This window comes from Columba livia, unplaced genomic scaffold (genome assembly GCF_036013475.1).
Source record: "Columba livia isolate bColLiv1 breed racing homer unplaced genomic scaffold, bColLiv1.pat.W.v2 Scaffold_1747, whole genome shotgun sequence".
Classification (NCBI taxonomy): Eukaryota; Metazoa; Chordata; class Aves; order Columbiformes; family Columbidae; genus Columba; species Columba livia.
Window position 1 is genome coordinate 24173 of NW_027043072.1, and position 20905 is coordinate 45077.

Consider the following 20905-nt stretch of genomic DNA (forward strand, 5'->3'; position numbering starts at 1 on the left):
TTGGGGGGTCTGGGGGTCCCATGTTGGTTTTGGGGTCTGGGGGGGTCTCAGAGGGTCCCATGTTGGTTTTGGGGTCCCACGTTGGGTTTTGGGGTCCCATGTTGGTTTTGGGGTCTGGGGGGGGTCTCACAGGGTCCTAATGTTGGGTGGTCTGGGGGTCCCATGTTGGTTTTGGGGTCTGGGGGGGTCTGGGGGTCCCATGTTGGCTTTGGGGTCCCATGTTGGGTTTTGGGGTCTGGGGGTCCCATGTTGGTTTTGGGGTCCTGGGGGGTCTCAGGGGGTCCCATGTTGGTTTTGGGGTCTGGGGGTCCCATGTTGTTTTTGGGGTCCCGGGGGGCTCCCAGGTGCTCCCGCGTCAAGTCGGGGGGTCCGTGGGTCCCCGCGCGTCTCGGGGGGTCCCCGTGGGGGTCCCCGTGGGGGTCCCCGGGCGGGGGCGCAGCAGCCTCCAGGCCCCCCTGCAGATGAGCAGGAACCAGTAGAGCTGCGGGGCCAGCAGCGCCGCGGCCGCCGCGTTGACCTGGGGGGGCAGGGCCAGGGGGACCCCCAAAAACGGGACCCCCCGCGCCCGCCCGTACGCCCAGTACAGGAACGGGAACAGCAGCACCCGGCACAGCAGGAACGTCCCCAGCAGCAGCAGAGCGTTCACACGGTGCAGCAGAGTGTGCTGGAGCTGCAGCTGCGCCCCCAAACCGCATTGGGGCACCCCCAAAACCGTGGGGGACCCAGGAGTGCCCCAAGGGACCCAGGAGTGCCCCAAGGGAAACAGGTACAGGGGGGTTGGGGGACTCAGGGATATGGGGATATGGGGGATGGGGGACACAGGGACACCCCAGATGGGCTGCAGCTGCGCCCCCAAACACATGGGGTACCCCGAAATATGGGGGAGGGACCCAGGAGTGCCCCAAGGGACCCAGGAGTGCCCCAAGGGAAACAGGTACAGGGGGGTTGGGGGACTCAGGGATATGGGGACATGGGGGATGGGGGACACAGGGACACTCCAGATGGGCTGCAGCTGCACCCCCAAACCGCATTGGGGCACCCCGAAATGATGGGGGACCCAGGAGTGCCCCAAGGGACCCAGGAGTGCCCCAGGGGACACAGGAGTGCGGGGAAGGGACACAGGAGTGTGGGTATAGGGGGGTTGGAGGCACAGGGACACCCCAGATGTTCTTGTGCTGCAGCTGCAGCTGCGCCCCCAAACCGCATTGGGGCACCCCCAAATCACGGGGGACCCAGGAGTGCCCCAAGGGACCCAGGAGTGCGGGTAAGGGAGACAGGGATATGAGGACATGGGCATTAAGGGACCCAGGGACACCCCAGATGGGCTGCAACTGGGCCCCCAAACCGCCTTAGGGTACCCCAAAATATGGGGGAGGGACCCAGGAGTGCCCCAAGGGACCCAGGAGTGCCCCAGGGGACACAGGAGTGCAGGTACAGGGGGGTTGGGGGACACAGGGATATGGGGACATGGGGACACATGGACACAGGGACACCCCAGATGGGCTGCGGCTGCGCCCCCAAACCGCATTGGGGCACCCCCAAATCATGGAGGACCCAGGAGTGCCCCAAGGGACCCAGGAGTGCCCCAGGGGACACAGGAGTTCAGGTACAGGGGGGTTGGGGGACCCAGGGATATGGGGACATGGGCATTAAGGGATCCAGGGACACCCCAGATGGGCTGCGGCTGCGCCCCCAAACGCATGGGGTACCCCGAAATATGGGGGAGGGACCCAGGAGTGCCCCAAGGGACCCAGGAGTGCCCCAGGGGACACAGGAGTGCGGGTAAGGGACACAGGGATACGGGGACATAGGGACACAGGGACACCCCAGATGTTCTTGTGCTGGAGCTGCAGCTGCGCCCCCAAACCGCATTGGGGCACCCCCAAATCGTGGGGGACCCAGGAGTGCCCCAAGGGACCCAGGAGTGCCCCAGGGGACACAGGAGTGCGGGTAAGGGAGACAGGGATATGAGGACATGGGCATTAAGGGACCCAGGGACACCCCAGATGGGCTGCAGCTGTGCCCCCAAACCGCATTGGGGCACCCCGAAACCGTGAGGGACCCAGGAGTGCCCCAAGGGACCCAGGAGTGCCCCAAGGGAAATAGGTACAGGGGGGTTGGGGGACTCAGGGATATGGGGACATGGGGGATGGGGGACACAGGGACACCCCAGATGTTCTTGTGCTGGAGCTGCAGCTGCGCCCCCAAACCGCATTGGGGCACCCCGAAACCGTGGGGGACCCAGGAGTGCCCCAAGGGACCCAGGAGTGCCCCAAGGGAAACAGGTACAGGGGGGTTGGGGGACACAGGGATATGGGGACATGGGGACACATGGACACAGGGACACCCCAGATGGGCTGCAGCTGTGCCCCCAAACCACCTTAGGGTACCCCGAAATATGGGGGAGGGACCCAGGAGTGCCCCAAGGGACCCAGGAGTGCCCCAGGGGACATAGGAGTTCAGGTACAGGGGGGTTGGGGGACTCAGGGATATGGGGACATGGGGGATGGGGGACACAGGGACACCCAAGATGGGCTGCGGCTGCACCCCCAAACCGCCTTGTGGCACCCCCAAATCATGGGGGACCCAGGAGTGCCCCAAGGGACCCAGGAGTGCCCCAAGGGAAATAGGTACAGGGGGGTTGGGGGACCCAGGGATATGGGGACATGGGGGATGGGGGACACAGGGACACCCCAGATGGGCTGCAGCTGCGCCCCCAAACCGCATTGGGGCACCCCCAAACCGTGGGGGACCCAGGAGTGCCCCAAGGGACCCAGGAGTGCCCCAGGGGACACAGGAGTTCAGGTACAGGGGGGTTGGGGGACTCAGGGATATGGGGACACAGGGACATGGGGACACAGGGACACCCCAGATGGGCTGCGGCTGCAGCTGCAGCTGCGCCCCCAAACACATGGGGTACCCCGAAATATGGGGGAGGGACCCAGGAGTGCCCCAAGGGACCCAGGAGTGCCCCAGGGGACACAGGAGTGCGGGTAAGGGACACAGGGACATGGGGACACATGGACACAGGGACACCCCAGATGGGCTGCAGCTGCGCCCCCAAACACATGGGGTACCCCGAAATATGGGGGAGGGACCCAGGAGTGCCCCAAGGGACCCAGGAGTGCCCCAGGGGACACAGGAGTTCAGGTACAGGGGGGTTGGGGGACTCAGGGATATGGGGACATGGGGGATGGGGGACACAGGGACACCCCAGATGGGCTGCAGCTGCGCCTCCAAACCGCATTGGGGCACCCCAAAACCATGGGGGACCCAGGAGTGCCCCAAGGGACCCAGGAGTGCCCCAAGGGAAACAGGTACAGGGGGGTTGGGGGACTCAGGGATATGGGGACATGGGGGATGGGGGACACAGGGACACCCCAGATGTGCTGCAGCTGCGCCCCCAAACCGCCTTGGGGCACCCCCAAATCATGGGGGACCCAGGAGTGCCCCAAGGGACCCAGGAGTGCCCCAGGGGACATAGGAGTTCAGGTACAGGGGGGTTGGGGGACACAGGGATATGGGGACACAGGGACACAGGGACACCCCAGATGGGCTGCAGCTGCGCCCCCAAACACATGGGGTACCCCGAAATATGGGGGAGGGACCCAGGAGTGCCCCAAGGGACACAGGAGTCCAGGGGAGGGACCCAGGAGTGCGGGGAAGGGACCCAGGAGTTCGGGAGGGACCTAAATGGGGGAGCGAGGTGTTCGGGAGGGATCCAACTAGGGCACCCAGGTGTTCAGGAAGGACCCAGGAGTGCCCCAAGGGACCCAGGAGTGCGGGAGGGACCCAGTATTCGGGAGGGACCCAGGAGTTCGGGAGAGGACACAGGAGTTTGGGAGGGACCCAGGAGTTCGGGAGGGACCTAAATAGGGGACCCAGGAGTTCGGGAGGGACCCAGGAGTGCGGGAGGGACCCAGGAGTCCGGGGAAGGGACCCAGGAGTGCGGGAGGGACCCAGGAGTTTGGGAGGGACCCAGGAGTTCGGGAGGGACCTAAATAGGGGACCCAGGAGTTTGGGAGGGACCCAGGAGTGCGGGAGGGACCCAGGAGTTCGGGGAGGGACCCAGGAGTTTGGGATGGACCCAGGAGTCCAGGGGAGGGACCCAGGAGTCCAGGGGAGGGACCCAGGAGTGCAGGAGGGACACAGGAGTGTGGGAGGGACCCAGGAGTCCGGGGGAGGGACCCAGGAGTGCGGGAGGGACCCAAGAGTTCAGGAGGGACCCAGGAGTTCGGGAGGGACCCAGGAGTCCAGGGGAGGGACCCAGGAGTTCGGGAGGGACCCAGGAGTCCGGGGAAGGGACCCAGGAGTTCGGGAGGGACCCAGGAGTGCGGGAGGGACCCAGGAGTCCGGGGAAGGGACCCAAGAGTGCGGGAGGGACCCAGGGTCACCCCAGATGTTCTCGTGCAGCTCCAGGTGCTGCAGCTCCAGCTGCGCCCCAAAACCAGGCATGGGGCACCCCATGGTGGGGGGGAGGGGGGCATGGGGACACGGGGGTTGGGGCCATTGGGGCCATTGGGGCCATTGGGGTCACTGGGGCCATTTGGGGCCATTGGGGCCATTGGGGCCATTGGGGTCACTGGGGCCATTTGGGGCCATTGGGGCCATTGGGGCCATTGGGGTCATTGGGGCCATTGGGGCCATTGGGGTCATTGGGGCCATTGGGGACATTTGGGGCCATTGGGGCCATTGGGGACATTTGGGGCCATTGGGGACATTGGGGCCATTGGGGACATTGGGGACATTTGGGGACATTGGGGCCATTGGGGCCATTGGGGACATTTGGGGACATTTGGGGACATTTGAGGCCATTGGGGCCATTGGGGACATTGGGGACATTGGGGACATTTGGGGACATTGGGGTCATTGGGGCCATTGGGGCCATTGGGGACATTTGGGGACATTGGGGACATTGGGGCCATTTGGGGACATTTGGGGCCATTGGGGTCATTGGGGCCATTGGGGACATTTGGGGACATTGGGGACATTGGGGCCATTTGGGGCCATTTGGGGCCATTGGGGACATTGGGGACATTGGGGCCATTGGGGACATTGGGGCCATTGGGGCTATTGGGGCCATTTGGGGCCATTGGGGTCATTGGGGTCATTGGGGACATTGGGGTCATTGGGGTCATTGGGGACATTGGGGACATTTGGGGCCATTGTGGCTATTGGGGCCATTGGGGCCATTGGGGCCATTGGGGCCATTGGGGCCATTGGGGACATTTGGGGACATTTGGGGCCATTGGGGACATTGGGGTCATTGGGGCCATTGGGGACATTGGGGACATTTGGGGCCATTGGGGACATTGGGGTCATTGGGGCCATTGGGGCCATTGGGGACATTTGGAGACATTGGGGCCATTGGAGCCATTGGGGCCATTGGGGCCATTGGGGACATTTGGGGACATTGGGGACATCGGGGTCATTGGGGCCATTGGGGACATTGGGGCCATTGGGGCCATTGGGGCCATTGGGGCCATTGGGGTCATTGGGGCCATTTGGGGACATTTGGGACATTGGGGACATTGGGGACATTGGGGCCATTTGGGGCCATTGGGGACATTTGGGGCCATTGGGGCCATTGGGGCCATTGGGGCCATTTGGGGACATTGGGGACATTGGGGCCATTGGGGCCATTGGGGACATTTGGGGACATTTGGGGACATTGGGGCCATTGGGGCCATTGGGGACATTTGGGGCCATTGGGGCCATTTGGGCCATTGGGGCCATTGGGGCCATTGGGGCCATTGGGGTCATTGGGGACATTGGGGCCATTTGGGGACATTTGGGGACATTGGGGACATTTGGGGCCATTGGGGCCATTTGGGCCATTGGGGCCATTGGGGCCATTGGGGTCATTGGGGCCATTGGGGACATTGGGGCCATTTGGGGCCATTGGGGACATTGGGGACATTGGGGCCATTGGGGTCATTGGGGCCATTGGGGCCATTGGGGCCATTGGGGACATTTGGGGCCATTGGGGCCATTGGGGACATTGCGGTCATTGGGGCCATTGGGGTCATTGGGGTCATTGGGGCCATTGGGGACATTGGGGTCATTGGGGCCATTGGGGCCATTGGGGCCATTGGGGTCATTGGGGCCATTTGGGGCCATTGGGGCCATTGGGGCCATTGGGGCCATTGGGGCCATTGGGGTCATTGGGGCCATTTGGGGCCATTGGGCCCATTGGGGCCATTGGGGACATTGGGGTCATTGGGGCCATTGGGGCCATTGGGCCCATTGGGGCCATTGGGGACATTGGGGTCATTGGGGACATTGGGGTCATTGGGGACATTGGGGACATTGGGGACATTGGGGTCATTGGGGCCATTGGGGCCATTGGGGCCATTTGGGGACATTTGGGGACATTGGGGTCATTGGGGACATTTGGGGACATTTGGGGACATCGGGGCCATTGGGGACATTGGGGCCATTGGGGCCATTGGGGCCATTTGGGGACATTTGGGGACATTGGGGCCATTTGGGCCATTGGGGACATTGGGGCCATTGGGGACATTTGGGGCCATTGGGGTCATTGGGGCCATTGGGGACATTGGGGTCATTGGGGACATTGGGGACATTGGGGCCATTGGGGAGATTTGGGGCCATTGGGGCCATTGGGGCCATTGGGGCCATTTCGGGCCATTGGGGCCATTGGGGCCATTGGGGACAATGGGGACATTGGGGCCATTGGGGTCATTGGGGCCATTGGGGCCATTGGGGCCATTGGGGCCATTGGGGTCATTGGGGCCATTTGGGGCCATTGGGGCCATTGGGGCCATTTGGGGACATTGGGGCCATTGGGGTCATTGGGGCCATTTGGGGCCATTGGGGACATTGGGGACATTTGGGGCCATTGGGGCCATTGGGGCCATTGGGGCCATTGGGGCCATTGGGGTCATTGGGGACATTGGGGCCATTGGGGACATTTGGGGCCATTGGGGCCATTGGGGTCATTGGGGCCATTTGGGGCCATTGGGGCCATTGGGGCCATTGCGGCCATTGGGGACATTTGGGGACATTGGGGACATTGGGGCCATTGGGGCCATTGGGGACATTTGGGGCCATTGGGGCCATTGGGGCCATTGCGGCCATTGGGGTCATTGGGGCCATTGGGGCCATTGGGCCCATTGGGGCCATTGGGGACATTGGGGTCATTGGGGACATTGGGGACATTGGGGTCATTGGGGACATTGGGGTCATTGGGGCCATTGGGGTCATTGGGGTCATTGGGGCCATTGGGGCCATTGGGGCCATTGGGGACATTTGGGGACATTGGGGCCATTGGGGCCATTGGGGACATTTGGGGCCATTGGGGCCATTGGGGCCATTGGGGACATTTTGGGCCATTGGGGACATTGGGGCCATTGGGGCCATTGGGGACATCGGGGCCATTGGGGTCATTGGGGACATTGGGGACATTGGGGTCATTGGGGCCATTGGGGCCATTTGGGGCCATTGGGGCCATTGGGGAGATTTGGGGCCATTGGGGCCATTGGGGCCATTGGGGCCATTGGGGACATTGGGGCCATTGGGGCCATTGGGGCCATTGGGGCCATTGGGGACATTTGGGGCCATTTGGGGCCATTGGGGACATTTGGGGCCATTGGGGACATTGGGGCCATTGGGGCCATTGGGGACATTTGGGGCCATTGGGGCCATTGGGGTCATTGGGGTCATTGGGGCCATTGGGGACATTGGGGACATTGGGGCCATTGGGGCCATTGGGGTCATTGGGGTCATTGGGGCCATTGGGGACATTGGGGCCATTGGGGACATTGGGGCCATTGGGGTCATTGGGGACATTTGGGGTCATTGGGGCCATTGGGGCCATCGGGGACATTTGGGGCCATTGGGGCCATTGTGGCCATTGGGGCCATGGGGCCATTGGGGACATTGGGGTCATTGGGGCCATTGGGGCCATTGCGGACATTTGGGGACATTTGGGGCCATTGCGGACATTTGGGGACATTTGGGGCCATTGGGGACATCGGGGTCATTGGGGCCATTGGGGCCATTGGGGCCATTGGGGACATTTGGGGACATTGGGGACATTTGGGGACATCGGGGTCAGGCTCTTACCAGGATGAGCACCTTGCCCAGGCAGACGAAGGGGGTGCTGAGCTCGGCCAGCAGGAGGCACCCCAGGAAGAAATCACCCTTGCCCTGGCGCCACAGCTGGGGACAGGGGACATGGGGACAATGGGGACAATGGGGGTGATGGGGACAATGGGGGCAATGGGGGCAATGGGGACAATGGGGGCAATGGGGGCAATGGGGGCAATGGGGACATGGGGACAGTGGGGACAATGGGGGCAATGGGGATAACGGGGACATGGGGACATTGGGGACAATGGGGACATGGGGATATGGGGGACATGGGGATTTGGGGATATGGGGACATGGGGACATGGGGATATGGGGACAATGGGGACATGGGGACATGGGGATATGGGGATATGGGGACAGGGGGACATGGGGACAGGGGGACATGGGGACATGGGGACATTGGGGACAATGGGGGCAATGGGGACAATGGAGACAATGGGGGCAATGGGGACAATGGGGACATGGGGACATGGGGACATGGGGACAATGGGGACAGGGGGACATGGGATATGGGAACATGGGACATGGGGACATGGGGACAATGGGGACATGGGGACATGGGGACATGGGGACATGGGGATATGGGACATGGGGACATGGGGACAATGGGGACAATGGGGACAATGGGGACATTGGGGACATGGGGACAATGGGGACATTGGGGACATGGGGACATGGGGACAATGGGGACAATGGGGACACGGGGACAATGGGGACAATGGGGACATGGGGACATGGGGACAATGGGGACACGGGGACAATGGGGACAATGGGGACAATGGGGACATTGGGGACATGGGGACAATGGGGACATGGGGACAATGGGGACATGGGAACAGGGGGATATGGGGAGAGGGAGACATGGGGACATGAAGACATGGGGATATGGGACAATGGGGGCAATGGGGACATGGGGACATGGGGATATGGGGGCAATGGGGACAGGGGGACAATTTGGACAATGGGGACATGGGGATATGGGGACAATGGGGACAATGAGACATGGGATAGGGGGACATGGGGACAGGGGGACATGGGGACACGAGGGGACACAGGGGGACAATGGGGACATGGGGACAGGGGGACATGGGGACATAGGGACAATGGGGATATGGGACATGGGGACAGGGGGACATGGGGATATGGGGACAATGGGGGCAATGGGGACATGGGGACAATGGGGGCAATGGGGATAATGGGGACAATGGGGGCAATGGGGACATGGGGACATGTGATATGGGGACAATGGGGACATGGGGACAAGGGGACATGGGGACATGGGGACAGGGGACATGGGGAGAGGCGGGTATGGGGGGACATGAGGGCACATGAGGTGACATGAGGGGCACAGCGCTTCCACACAACCCCCCGGTGTCCCCAGCCCCACGTCCTTGTCCCCAAGTGTCCCCAAGTGTCCCCAAGGTGTCCTTGTCCCCATGGGCACCCATGACGAGCCCCATGGCACTTATGGGCCTCATGGTGGCTCATGGTGGCTCCATAAGGACGTCCACCCCATGTCCCCAAGGTGTCCCCAATGTCCCCATGGTGTCCCCAGCCCCCTGTCCTTGTCCCCAAGTGTCCCCAAGTGTCCCCAAGGTGTCCCCAAGGTGTCCTTGTCCCCATGGCACTTATGGGCCTCATGGTGGCTCATGGTGGCTCCATAAGGATGTCCACCCCATGTCCCCAAGGTGTCCCCAGCCCCCTGTCCTTGTCCCCAAGTGTCCCCATGGTGTCCACATGGTGTCCCCAAGTGTCCCCAAGGTGTCCCCAAGGTGTCCTTGTCCCCATGGGCAGACATGATGAGCCCCATGGCACTCATGGGCCTCATGGTGGCTCATGGTGGCTCATGGTGGCTCCATGAGGACGTCCATCCCATGTCCCCAAGGTGTCCCCAAGGTGTCCCCAATGTCCCCAATGTCCCCAACAGACTCATGGTGGCCACGGGGAAGCAGACGAGCCCCATGGTGCTTATTGGTCTCATGGTGGCTCATGGTGGCTCCATGAGGACGTCCAGCCCATGTCCCCAAGGTGTCCCCAAGGTGTCCCCAATGTCCCCACGGTGTCCCCAACGTCCCCAACGTCCCCAACGGACTCACGGTGGCAGACGAGCCCCATGGGACCCATGACGAGCCCCATGGCACTCATGGGCCTCATGGTGGCTCCATGAGAACGTCCATCCCATGTCCCCAAGGTGTCCCCAAGGTGTCCCCAGCCCCATGTCCTTGTCCCCAAGGTGTCCCCAAGTGTCCCCAAGGTGTCCTTGTCCCCATGGGCACCCATGACGAGCCCCACGGCACTCATGGGCCTCATGGTGGCTCATGGTGGCTCCATAAGGACGTCCACCCCATGTCCCCAAGGTGTCCCCAAGGTGTCCCCAAGGTGTCCTTGTCCCCATGGGGACACAGATGAGCCCCATGGGCACCCATGACGAGCCGCACGGCACTCATGGGCCTCATGGTGGCTCATGGTGGCTCCATGAGGATGTCCACCCCATGTCCCCATGGTGTCCCCAGCCCCTTGTCCTTGTCCCCAAGGTGTCCCCAAGTGTCCCCAAGGTGTCCTTGTCCCCATGGGCACCCATGATGAGCCCCATGGCACTTATGGGTCTCATGGTGGCTCATGGTGGCTCCATGAGGACGTCCAGCCCATGTCCCCATGGTGTCCCCAGCCCCATGTCCTTGTCCCCAAGGTGTCCCCAATGTGTCCCCAAGGTGTCCCCAAGGTGTCCTTGTCCCCATGGGGACACAGATGAGCCCCATGGGACCCATGACGAGCCCCACGGCACTTATGGGCCTCATGGTGGCTCATGGTGGCTCCATGAGGACGTCCACCCCATGTCCCCAAGGTGTCCCCAAGGTGTCCCCAACGTCCCCAAGGGACTCACGGTGGCCACGGGGAAGCAGACGAGCACCATGGCGGCGTGGTGCAGCACCATGAGCGGGTCCCGGCGCAGGAAGGCCAGGGCGGCGCGGCGCAGCGGGGCCGGCGCGGCCGCCTCCTCGTGGCCCTTGACGCGCGCGCGGTGCCGGTGGCACAGGAACATGGCGTACACGTCGTAGATGAAGTACGGCACGGCGAACGGAGGGTACCAGGAGGCCAGCCAGTGCCTGCGGGAGGGAGGGACCCAGGCGTCCGGGACGGACCCAGGCGTTCGGGGGGGACACAGGAGTTCGGGGGGGACACAGGAGTCCGGGGGGGAAAGGGACCCAGGCGTCCGGGAGGGACACAGGAGTTCAGGGGGGAAAGGGACCCAGGCATCAGGGAGGGACCCAGGCGTTCGGGAGGGACACAGGAGTTCAGGAGGGACACAGGAGTCCGGGGGGGAAAGGGACCCAGGCGTTCGGGGGGGACACTGGAGTCTGGGAGGGACCCAGGCGTTCGGGAGGGACCCAGGAGTTCAGGGGGGACACAGGAGTCCGGGGGGGAAAGGGACCCAGGTGTTCCGGAGGGACCCAGGAGTTCGGGAGGGACACAGGCGTTCGGGGGGGGACACAGGAGTCCGGGGGGGAAAGGGACCCAGGCATTCGGGAGGGACCCAGGCATTCGGGAGGGACCCAGGCGTCCGGGGGGGACCCAGGCGTTCGGGGGGGACACAGGAGTTCAGGGGGGAAAGGGACCCAGGAGTTCAGGGGGGACACAGGAGTCCGGGGGGGAAAGGGACCCAGGCGTCCGGGAGGGACACAGGAGTTCGGGAGGGACCCAGGCGTTCAGGGGGGACACAGGAGTTCAGGGGGGAAAGGGACCCAGGCGTCCGGGAGGGACACAGAAGTTCGGGAGGGACACAGAAGTTCAGGGGGGAAAGGGACCCAGGTGTTCGGGAGGGACCCAGGAGTTCGGGAGGGACCCAGGCGTTCAGGGGGGAAAGGGACCCAGGCGTTCGGGAGGGACCCAGGCGTCCGGGACGGACCCAGGCGTCCAGGGGGGACACAGGAGTCCAGAAGGAAAAGGGACCCAGGCGTCCGGGAGGGACACAGGAGTCCAGGGGGTAAAGGGACCCAGGAGTCCGGGGGGGACCCAGGCATCCGGGAGGGACCCAGGCGTCCAGGGGAGAAAGGGACCCAGGTGTTCGGGAGGGACACAGGAGTCCAGGGGGGAAAGGGACCCAGGCATTCGGGAGGGACCCAGGAGTCCGGGAGGGACACAGGAGTTCAGGGGGGAAAGGGACCCAGGCGTTCGGGAGGGACACTGGAGTCCAGGGGGGAAAGGGACCCAGGCGTTCGGGAGGGACCCAGGTGTCCAGGGAGGACACAGGAGTCCAGGGGGGAAAGGGACCCAGGCATCCGGGAGGGACCCAGGCATCCGGGAGGGACCCAGGTGTCCGGGAGGGACACTGGAGTCTGGGAGGGACACTGGAGTCCAGGGGGGAAAGGGACCCAGGCGTCCGGGGGGGACCCAGGCGTCCGGGAGGGACACAGGAGTCCAGGGGGGAAAGGGACCCAGGCGTTCGGGAGGGACCCAGGCGTTCGGGAGGGACCCAGGAGTTTAGGGGGGACACAGGAGTCCGGGGGGGAAAGGGACCCAGGCATCAGGGAGGGACCCAGGCGTCCGGGAGGGACCCAGGAGTTCAGGGGGGACACAGGAGTCCGGGGGGGAAAGGGACCCAGGTGTTCGGGAGGGACCCAGGTGTTCGGGAGGGACCCAGGCGTTCGGGGGGGACACAGGAGTTCAGGGGGGAAAGGGACCCAGGCGTTCGGGAGGGACCCAGGAGTTCAGGGGGGACACAGGAGTCCGGGGGGGAAAGGGACCCAGGTGTTCCGGAGGACCCAGGCGTCCGGGAGGGACCCAGGAGTCCGGGGGGGACCCAGGAGTCCGGGGGGGACCCAGGCATCCGGGAGGGACTCAGGTGTCCAGGGGGGACACAGGAGTCCAGGGGGGAAAGGGACCCAGGCGTTCGGGAGGGACCCAGGAGTTCGGGAGGGACACAGGAGTCCGGGGGGGAAAGGGACCCAGGCATCCGGGAGGGACCCAGGAGTCCGGGAGGGACCCAGACGTTCGGGGGGGACACAGGAGTTCAGGGGGGAAAGGGACCCAGGTGTTCTGGAGGAACCCAGGAGTCCGGGGGGGAAAGGGACCCAGGCGTCCAGAGGGACCCAGGCGTTCGGGAGGGACACAGGAGTTTGGGAGGGACACAGGAGTCCAGTGGGGAAAGGGACCCAGGCATCCGGGAGGGACCCAGGAGTCCGGAGGGACACTGGAGTCTGGGAGGGACACAGGAGTTCAGGGGGGAAAGGGACCCAGGCGTCCGGGAGGGACCCAGGAGTCCGGGAGGGACACTGGAGTCTGGGAGGGACACAGGAGTTCAGGGGGGAAAGGGACCCAGGCGTCCGGGAGGGACCCAGGCGTTCGGGAGGGACCCAGAAGTCCAGGGGGGGAAAGGGACCCAGGTGGTGACAGGGACCCAGGTGTCCGGGAGGCGACAGGGACCCAGGCGTCCGGGTGACAGGGACCCAGGCGTCCGGGGCGGGTGACAGGGACCCCGGCATCCATGGGGACCCCATTTAGGGGACCCAGGCGTTCGGGGGATCTTGTGGACCCAATTTGGGGGGGACCCAGGCATCCAGTGTCCCCCTCCCCCACCAGGGGACCCAGGCGTCCGGATTAAGTGACCAAGGCGTCCGAGCCGCCCCTCCCCCACCAGGGGACCCAGGCGTCCGGGTTAATCTGGGCTGAGCCCCCGCGCAGCTGCTGCTGCTTAATCCCCTCCCCCCCCCTGCAAGGGACCCAGGCGTCCGGGTCACCTTCCCCTCCAAAGGGACCCAGGCATCCGGGTCGCCCCCCCATCAAGGGACCCAGGCATCCGGGTCGCCCCCCCCATCAAGGGACCCAGGCATCCGGTTCGTCCCCAAACCAAGGGACCCAGGTGTCCGGGTCGCCCCCCCCACCAAGGGACCCAGGCGTCCGAGTCACCCCTTCCAAGGGACCCAGGCGTCCGGGTCACCCCCCCCACCAAGGGACCCAGGTGTCCGGGTCACCCCCCCCACCAAGGGACCCAGGCGTCCGAGTCATCCCCTGCAAGGGACCCAGGCGTCCGGGGAGATACAGGGACCCAGGTGTCCGGGTCACCCCCCCCACCAAGGGACCCAGGCGTCCGAGTCACCCCCTGCAGGGGACCCAGGTGTCCGGGTCACCCCCCTCCCACCAAGGGACCCAGGCGTCCGGGTCACCCCCTCCCACCAAGGGACCCAGGCGTCCGAGTCATCCCCTGCAAGGGACCCAGGTGTCCGGGGGGACACAGGGACCCAGGCGTTCGGGTCACCCCCCCCACCAAGGGACCCAGGCGTCCGAGTCATGCCCTGCAAGGGACCCAGGTGTCCGGGTCACCCCCCTCCCACCAAGGGACCCAGGCGTCCGAGTCATCCCCTGCAAGGGACCCAGGTGTCCGGGGGGGACAGGGACCCAGGTGTCCAGGTCGCCCCCCCCCACCAAGGGACCCAGGCGTCCGAGTCACCCCCTGCAAGGGACCCAGGTGTCCGGGAGGAGAAAGGGACCCAGGTGTCCGGGAGGAGACAGGGACCCAGGCGTCCGAGTCATCCCCTGCAAGGGACCCAGGTGTCCGGGGGGGGACAGGGACCCAGGCGTCCGGGGGGATACAGGGACCCAGGTGTCCAGGTTGCCCCCCCCACCAAGGGACCCAGGCGTCCGAGTCATCCCCTGCAAGGGACCCAGGTGTCGGGGGGGACAGGGACCCAGGTGTCTGGGGGGACACAGGGACCCAGGCGTTCGGGTCGCCCCCTCCCACCAAGGGACCCAGGCGTCCGAGTCATCCCCTGCAAGGGACCCAGGCGTCCGGGAGGAGAAAGGGACCCAGGTGTCCGGGAGGAGACAGGGACCCAGGCGTCCGAGTCATCCCCTGCAAGGGACCCAGGCGTCCGGGTTGCTCCCCCAGCAAGGGACCCAGGCGTCCGGGCGCTGTCCAGTGCTGAACCGCGGTCCCCCAGGGGTGTCCCCCCGTGTCCCCCAGTGTCACCCGTGGGCGCGGGTCACTCACTGGTCGTCGATGACGTGGTGACACGAGGACGAGATGATGTACCCGGCCGTGGACGCCATGACGGCCTGAACCGAGGACACCAGCCTGGGGACACGGGGGGACACGGGGACATTGGGGGATATGGGGACATGGGGACATGGGGATATGGGGACATGGGGACAGGGGGATATGGGATATGGGGACAATGGGACAATGGGACATGGGGACATGGGGACATTGGGGACATGGGGAGATGGGGACATGGGACAGGGGGACATGGGGACAATGGGGACATGGGGACATGGGGACATGGGATATGGGGACATGGGGACAATGGGGACAATGGGGGCAATGGGGACATGGGGACAGGGGGACAATGGGGATATGGGGACAATGGGGACAATGGGGATATGGGGACATGGGGACAGGGGGACAGGGGGACATGGGACAGGGGGACAGGGGGATATGGGGACACGGGGACATTGGGGGACATGGGGACATTGGGGGACATGGGGACATGGGATATGGGGACATGGGATATGGGGACAGGGGGATATGGGGATATGGGACATGGGGACAGGGGGACATGGGGACAGGGGGACATGGGGACACTGTCCCTGAGCTGTCCCTGTGTCCCTGTCCCTGGGGGGTCCTTGTCCCCAGGGTCACCCCCGGAGTCCCCACAGTGTCCCTGTCCCCAGCCCCATCATTGTCCCCACGTCCCCTCCCTGGCCCTGCGGTGTCATTGTCCCCACGCCCTGTGTCCCCATCCCATCCCCCCGCTGTCCCCGTGACCCCGTCCGGGTCGTCCCCCCCACCAAGGGACCCAGGCGTCCGGGAGGAGACAGGGACCCAGGCGTCCGAGTCATCCCCTGCAAGGGACCCAGGTGTCCGGGGGGGACAGGGACCCAGGCGTTCGGGTCACCCCCCCCCACCAAGGGACCCAGGCGTCCGAGTCATCCCCTGCAAGGGACCCAGGTGTCCGGGGGGACACAGGGACCCAGGTGTCCGGGTCACCCCCCCCACCAAGGGACCCAGGCGTCCGAGTCATCCCCTGCAAGGGACCCAGGCGTCCGGGGGGACACAGGGACCCAGGCGTTCGGGTCACCCCCCCTATCAAGGGACCCAGGCGTCCGAGTCATCCCCTGCAAGGGACCCAGGTGTCCGGGGGGACACAGGGACCCAGGCGTCCCGGTCACCCCCCCCATGAAGGGACCCAGGCGTCCGGGTCGCCCTTTCCAAGGGACCCAGGCGTCCGGGGGGACACAGGGACCCAGGCGTTCGGGTCACCCCCCCACCAAGGGACCCAGGCGTCCGAGTCATCCCCCCCACCAAGGGACCCAGGCGTCCGAGTCATCCCCTGCAGGGGACCCAGGTGTCCGGGAGGACACAGGGACCCAGGCGTCCGGGTCACCCCCCTCATCAAGGGACCCAGGCGTCCGAGTCATCCCCTGCAAGGGACCCAGGTGTCCGGGAGGAGACAGGGACCCAGGCGTCCGAGTCATCCCCTGCAAGGGACCCAGGCGTCCGGGGGGACACAGGGACCCAGGCGTTCGGGTCACCCCCCCACCAAGGGACCCAGGCGTCCGAGTCATCCCTTGCAAAGGACCCAGGCGTCTGGGGGGACACAGGGACCCAGGCGTCCGAGTCATCCCCTGCAAGGGACCCAGGCGTCCGGGGGGACACAGGGACCCAGGTGTCCCGGTCACCCCCCCCACCAAGGGACCCAGGCGTCCGAGTCATCCCCTGCAAAGGACCCAGGTGTCCGGGAGGAGACAGGGACCCAGGCGTCCGAGTCATCCCCTGCAAGGGACCCAGGTGTCCGGGGGGACACAGGGACCCAGGCGTTCGGGTCACCCCCCCCCACCAAGGGACCCAGGCGTCCGAGTCTGCGTTGTCCCCGCCGTGTCCCCACCTCGCCGCCCCTTCCAAGGGACCCAGGCGTCCGAGTCATCCCCTGTAAGGGACCCAGGTGTCCCGGGGGACACAGGGACCCAGGCGTTCGGGTCACCCCCCCCACCAAGGGACCCAGGCGTCCGAGTCCCCGTCGTCCCCGCCGTGTCCCCACCTCGCCGCCAGGATCTCGGCGTGCGGCTCCGGGCAGCGCAGGCGGCGCAGGACGCAGCGACCGAGCACGAAGAGCCCCGGGAAGAACAGCAGCCCGGCGGAGAACGGCAGCACCGGGGACCCTGCGGACCCCACGGACCCTGCGGACCCCGCGGACCCCACGGACCCCACGGACCCCACGGACCCCGCGGATCCCGGCAGCGGGACCCCCGGGACCCCCGGGAGCCCCGAGCAGAGCGGGAGCCAGAGCCCGGCGCACAGCAGCAGCGCCGCCCCGGGGGGGGCCATGGCCGGGGCGGGGCCTGGAGGGGCGGAGACTAAAAGGGGCGTGGCTACAAAGGGGGCGGGGGGTGAGGTGGGGAAAGCACCGCCCCCCGGGGGGTGGGGGGGAAGGAGGGAAAGGGGGCGGGGTTAAGGGCGGGGATTGAGATGGGGCAGTGCCGGCAGGGGGTGGGGAAGAGGGCGGGGACTAATGGGGGCGGGGCTATGGGCAGGGGGTTGAGGTGGGGAAGTAGCGCCAGGGGGTGGGGAAGGGGGCGGAGACTAAAAGGGGCGTGGCTTCAAAGGGGGCGGGGGGTGAGGTGGGGAAAGCACCGCCCCCGGGGGGTGGGGGGGAGGGAGGGAAAGGGGGCGGGGATTGAGATGGGGCAGTGCCTGCAGGGGGTGGGGAAGGGGGCGGGGACTAAAGGGGGCGTGGCTTCAAAGGGGGCGGGGGGTGAGGTGGGGAAAGCACCGCCCCCGGGGGGCGGGGGGGAGGGAGGGAAAGGGGCGGGGACTAAAGGGGGCGGGGTTAAGGGAGGGGTTGAGATGGGGTAGCGCCGCCAGGGGGTGGGGAAGGGGGCGGAGACTAAAAGGGGCGTGGCTACAAAGGGGGCGGGGGGTGAGGTGGGGAAAACACCGCCCCCGGGGGGCGGGGGGAGGGAGGGAAAGGGGGCGGGGTTAAGGGCGGGGGTTGAAGTGGGGAAGCAGCGCCAGGGGGTGGGGAAGGGGGCGGAGACTAAAAGGGGCGTGGTTACAAAGGGGGCGGGGGGTGAGGTGGGGAAAACACCGCCCCCGGGGGGTGGGGGGGAGGGAGGGAAAGGGGGCGGGGATTGAGATGGGCAGTGCCTGCAGGGGGTGGGGAAGGGGGCGGGGACTAAAGGGGGCGGGGCTATGGGCAGGGGGTTGAGGTGGGGAAAGCAGCGCCCCGGGGGAGGAGTGAGGGAAAGGGGGCGGGGTTAAGGGCGGGGATAAGATTGGGCAGTGCCGGCAGGGGGTGGGGAAGGGGGCGTGGATTAAAGGGGGCGTGGCTTCAAAGGGGGCGGGGGGTGAGGTGGGGAAAGCACCGCCCCGGGGGGCGGGGGGGAGGGAGGGAAAGGGGCGGGGACTAAAGGGGGCGGGGTTAAGGGCGGGGATTGAGATGGGGCAGTGCCGCCAGGGGGTGGGGAAGGGGGCGGGGACTAAAGGGGGCGGGGTTATGGGCTGGGGGTGAGGTGGGGAAAGCAATGCCCCGGGGGGGGGAGGGAGAGAAAGAGGCGGGGACTAAAGGGGGCGGGGTTAAGGGCGGGGTTTGAGATGGGGCAGTGCCGGCAGGGGGTGGGGAAGGGGGCGGGGACTAAAGGGGGCGGGGCTAAAGGCGGGGTTTGAGACGGGGCAGTGCCGCCAGGGGGTGGGAAGGGGGCGGAGACTAAAAGGGGCGTGGCTACAAAGGGGGCGGGGGTGAGGTGGGGAAGGCACCGCCCCCGGGGGGTGGGGGGGAAGGAGGGAAAGGGGGCGGGGTTAAGGGCGGGGGTTGAGATTGGGCAGTGCTGCCAGGGGGTGGGGAAGGGGGCGGGGACTAAAGGGGGCGGGGTTAAGGGCGGGGTTTTGATAGGGCAGTGCCGCCAGGGGGTGGGGAAGGGGGCGGGGACTAAAAGGGGCGTGGCTTCAAAGGGGCGGAGGGTGAGGTGGGGAAAGCACCGCCCCGGGGGGGGAGGGAGAGAAAGGGGCGGGGACTAAAGGGGGCGGGGCTAAGGGCGAGGGATGACATAGGCAGTGCCGCCAGGGGGTGTGGACGGGGGCGGGGACTAAAGGGGGCGGGGATAAGGGCGGGGGTTGATGTGGGGACGGGACATAAAGGGGCGGGGCCTAAAGGGGGCGGGGCCTGAGAGACGGGCATGGGCGGGGGAAGGGCCTAAAGGGGGCGGGGCTAAGGGCGGGGCTTGAAGTGGGGACAGCGCCGTCTGGGGGGCGGGGCCTAAAGGGGCGGGTTAGAAAGGGGGCGGGGCTAAGGGCGGGGTCTGTGTCAGGGCAGGGCTGCTCTGGAGGGCGGGGTCTACAGGGGTGAAGGCTATAGTGGGCGTGGCCTAAGGTGGGCGGGACCCAAAGGGGGCGGGGCTTGAGGTTGAACAGCACCAGACCGAGGGGTTCAATGGTTGGGGGGCGGGGCCACGAGGGGCGGGGCACAAGGGGGGCGGAGCCCAAAGGGGGTGGGGCTTGAACTGGGGTCAGCACTGCCTGAGAGGCGGGGCCTAAAGGGGGTGTGGCTTGATATAGGGCGGGGCCAGCCGGGGGGGCGGGGCTTCACAAAGGGCGGTGACCGGCGCTACCCCGCCCTCCTCAGGCCTCACCCCTCCCCTCAGGCCCCGCCCCCTCCTCCCAGCCCCCGCCCCTTCATTTGCATAAATTTGCAGCTCACCGGCCTCTCCCCTCACTCCGGAGCTCATGTCTGTCCAGCAGGCCCCGCCCCCGCGCTCATTTGCATAGATTTACATACATTTACATACGCGCCGCCTCCCGCCCGCCCTCAGGCCGCGCGTCGCCACGGCAACGGGCGAGCACCGCGCATGCGCGCCGCCGCGCTTTCTCATTGGCCGCCGCGCGGCCAATAGAAAGGGCCGAAGCGGTAGCGTTGCCGGGCAGAGCGGGACGGCGTGGCGAGGGGCGTGGTCTCCCCGCTGCCGCCCAATAGGAAGCCGCTCCTGCGTTGCCGTGGCGACCGCGGGGCGTGGCCGGCGGCGTAGCCGCAGCGGATGGGCGGGGTGAATGTTAATGAGGTGGGCGGAGCTCATTATCATAAGGCGGCTGAATATACAACAAACCGCTCCTTTAATTACACGTTTAATTAAGTATTAATGACATTTAAATATTAATGAGGTTATTGAATAGGGATGAGGGTGTAACCCCGCCCTGTCCATCACTAAGCCCCGCCCACAAACCCATTGGGGGCCCAAAAAAGGGGGGGGGATGGGGGGGAAGAAGGGGGAGGGGCCCAAATGGGGGGGGGGGGGCAAGAGGAAGGGGGGGGGAGCCCCCAGAATTGCAGGATCCCCCAAATATGGGGGGTTCAATGGGGGGGATCCCCAAATATTGGGGCACCCCCAAAATGGGGGGGGGAGGGGACATGACCTTTAGCGCCCCCTCCCCCCACCCCAACTGGGGGTGGGGGGAGGGGCGGGGGGGGGGGTTATTTTGGGCGGCGGGAAAGGGCGGAGGTCACCGGAGAAGGTCAGGAAAGGGGGGGCCCCCCCCCGAACCCCTATATAACGGGAACCCCCGGCACCCCCAGCGCCGCCTGGTCACTACAAGGTGAGTTGGGGGGACCCCCCCCCCCCGCACCCCAATACCACCCCCCGGACTCCTGGGTCCCCCCCGAACTCCTGGGTCCCCCCCGAACTCCTGGGTCCCCCTTGAGATGTGAGACCAGGAGACGGTTCATGGACTCTGGGGTCCCATATGGGGTTCCAGGAAGGTCCCCTCCCCGCACTCCTGGGTCCCCAGAACTCCTGGGTCCCTTTC

General features: G+C 66.1%; 1 protein-coding gene across 5 annotated transcripts; it reads right to left on the reverse strand.

Moving 5' to 3' along the window:
• Positions 1-249: 249 nt before the first annotated feature.
• On the reverse strand, positions 250-20140 carry TLCD3B (TLC domain containing 3B). Of its 5 annotated transcripts, XM_065048016.1 has the most exons (5): positions 17151-17457; positions 15104-15187; positions 11000-11222; positions 8089-8184; positions 253-676 (listed from the first exon to the last, which is right to left on the reverse strand). In XM_065048016.1, exons 1-5 carry the CDS (start codon positions 17435-17437, stop codon positions 356-358), a joined length of 1011 nt encoding a protein of 336 aa, XP_064904088.1. In that variant the 5' UTR covers positions 17438-17457; the 3' UTR covers positions 253-355. The 5 variants fall into 5 exon arrangements, with proteins under 5 accessions (XP_064904091.1, XP_064904088.1, XP_064904090.1 ...); XM_065048019.1 differs by lacking the exon at positions 8089-8184 and having other exon boundaries at positions 250-676; positions 17151-17459; XM_065048018.1 differs by lacking the exons at positions 253-676; positions 8089-8184; positions 15104-15187 and adding exons at positions 686-2196; positions 19806-20140 and having other exon boundaries at positions 17151-17271.
• Between the last annotated feature and the right edge of the window lie 765 nt (positions 20141-20905).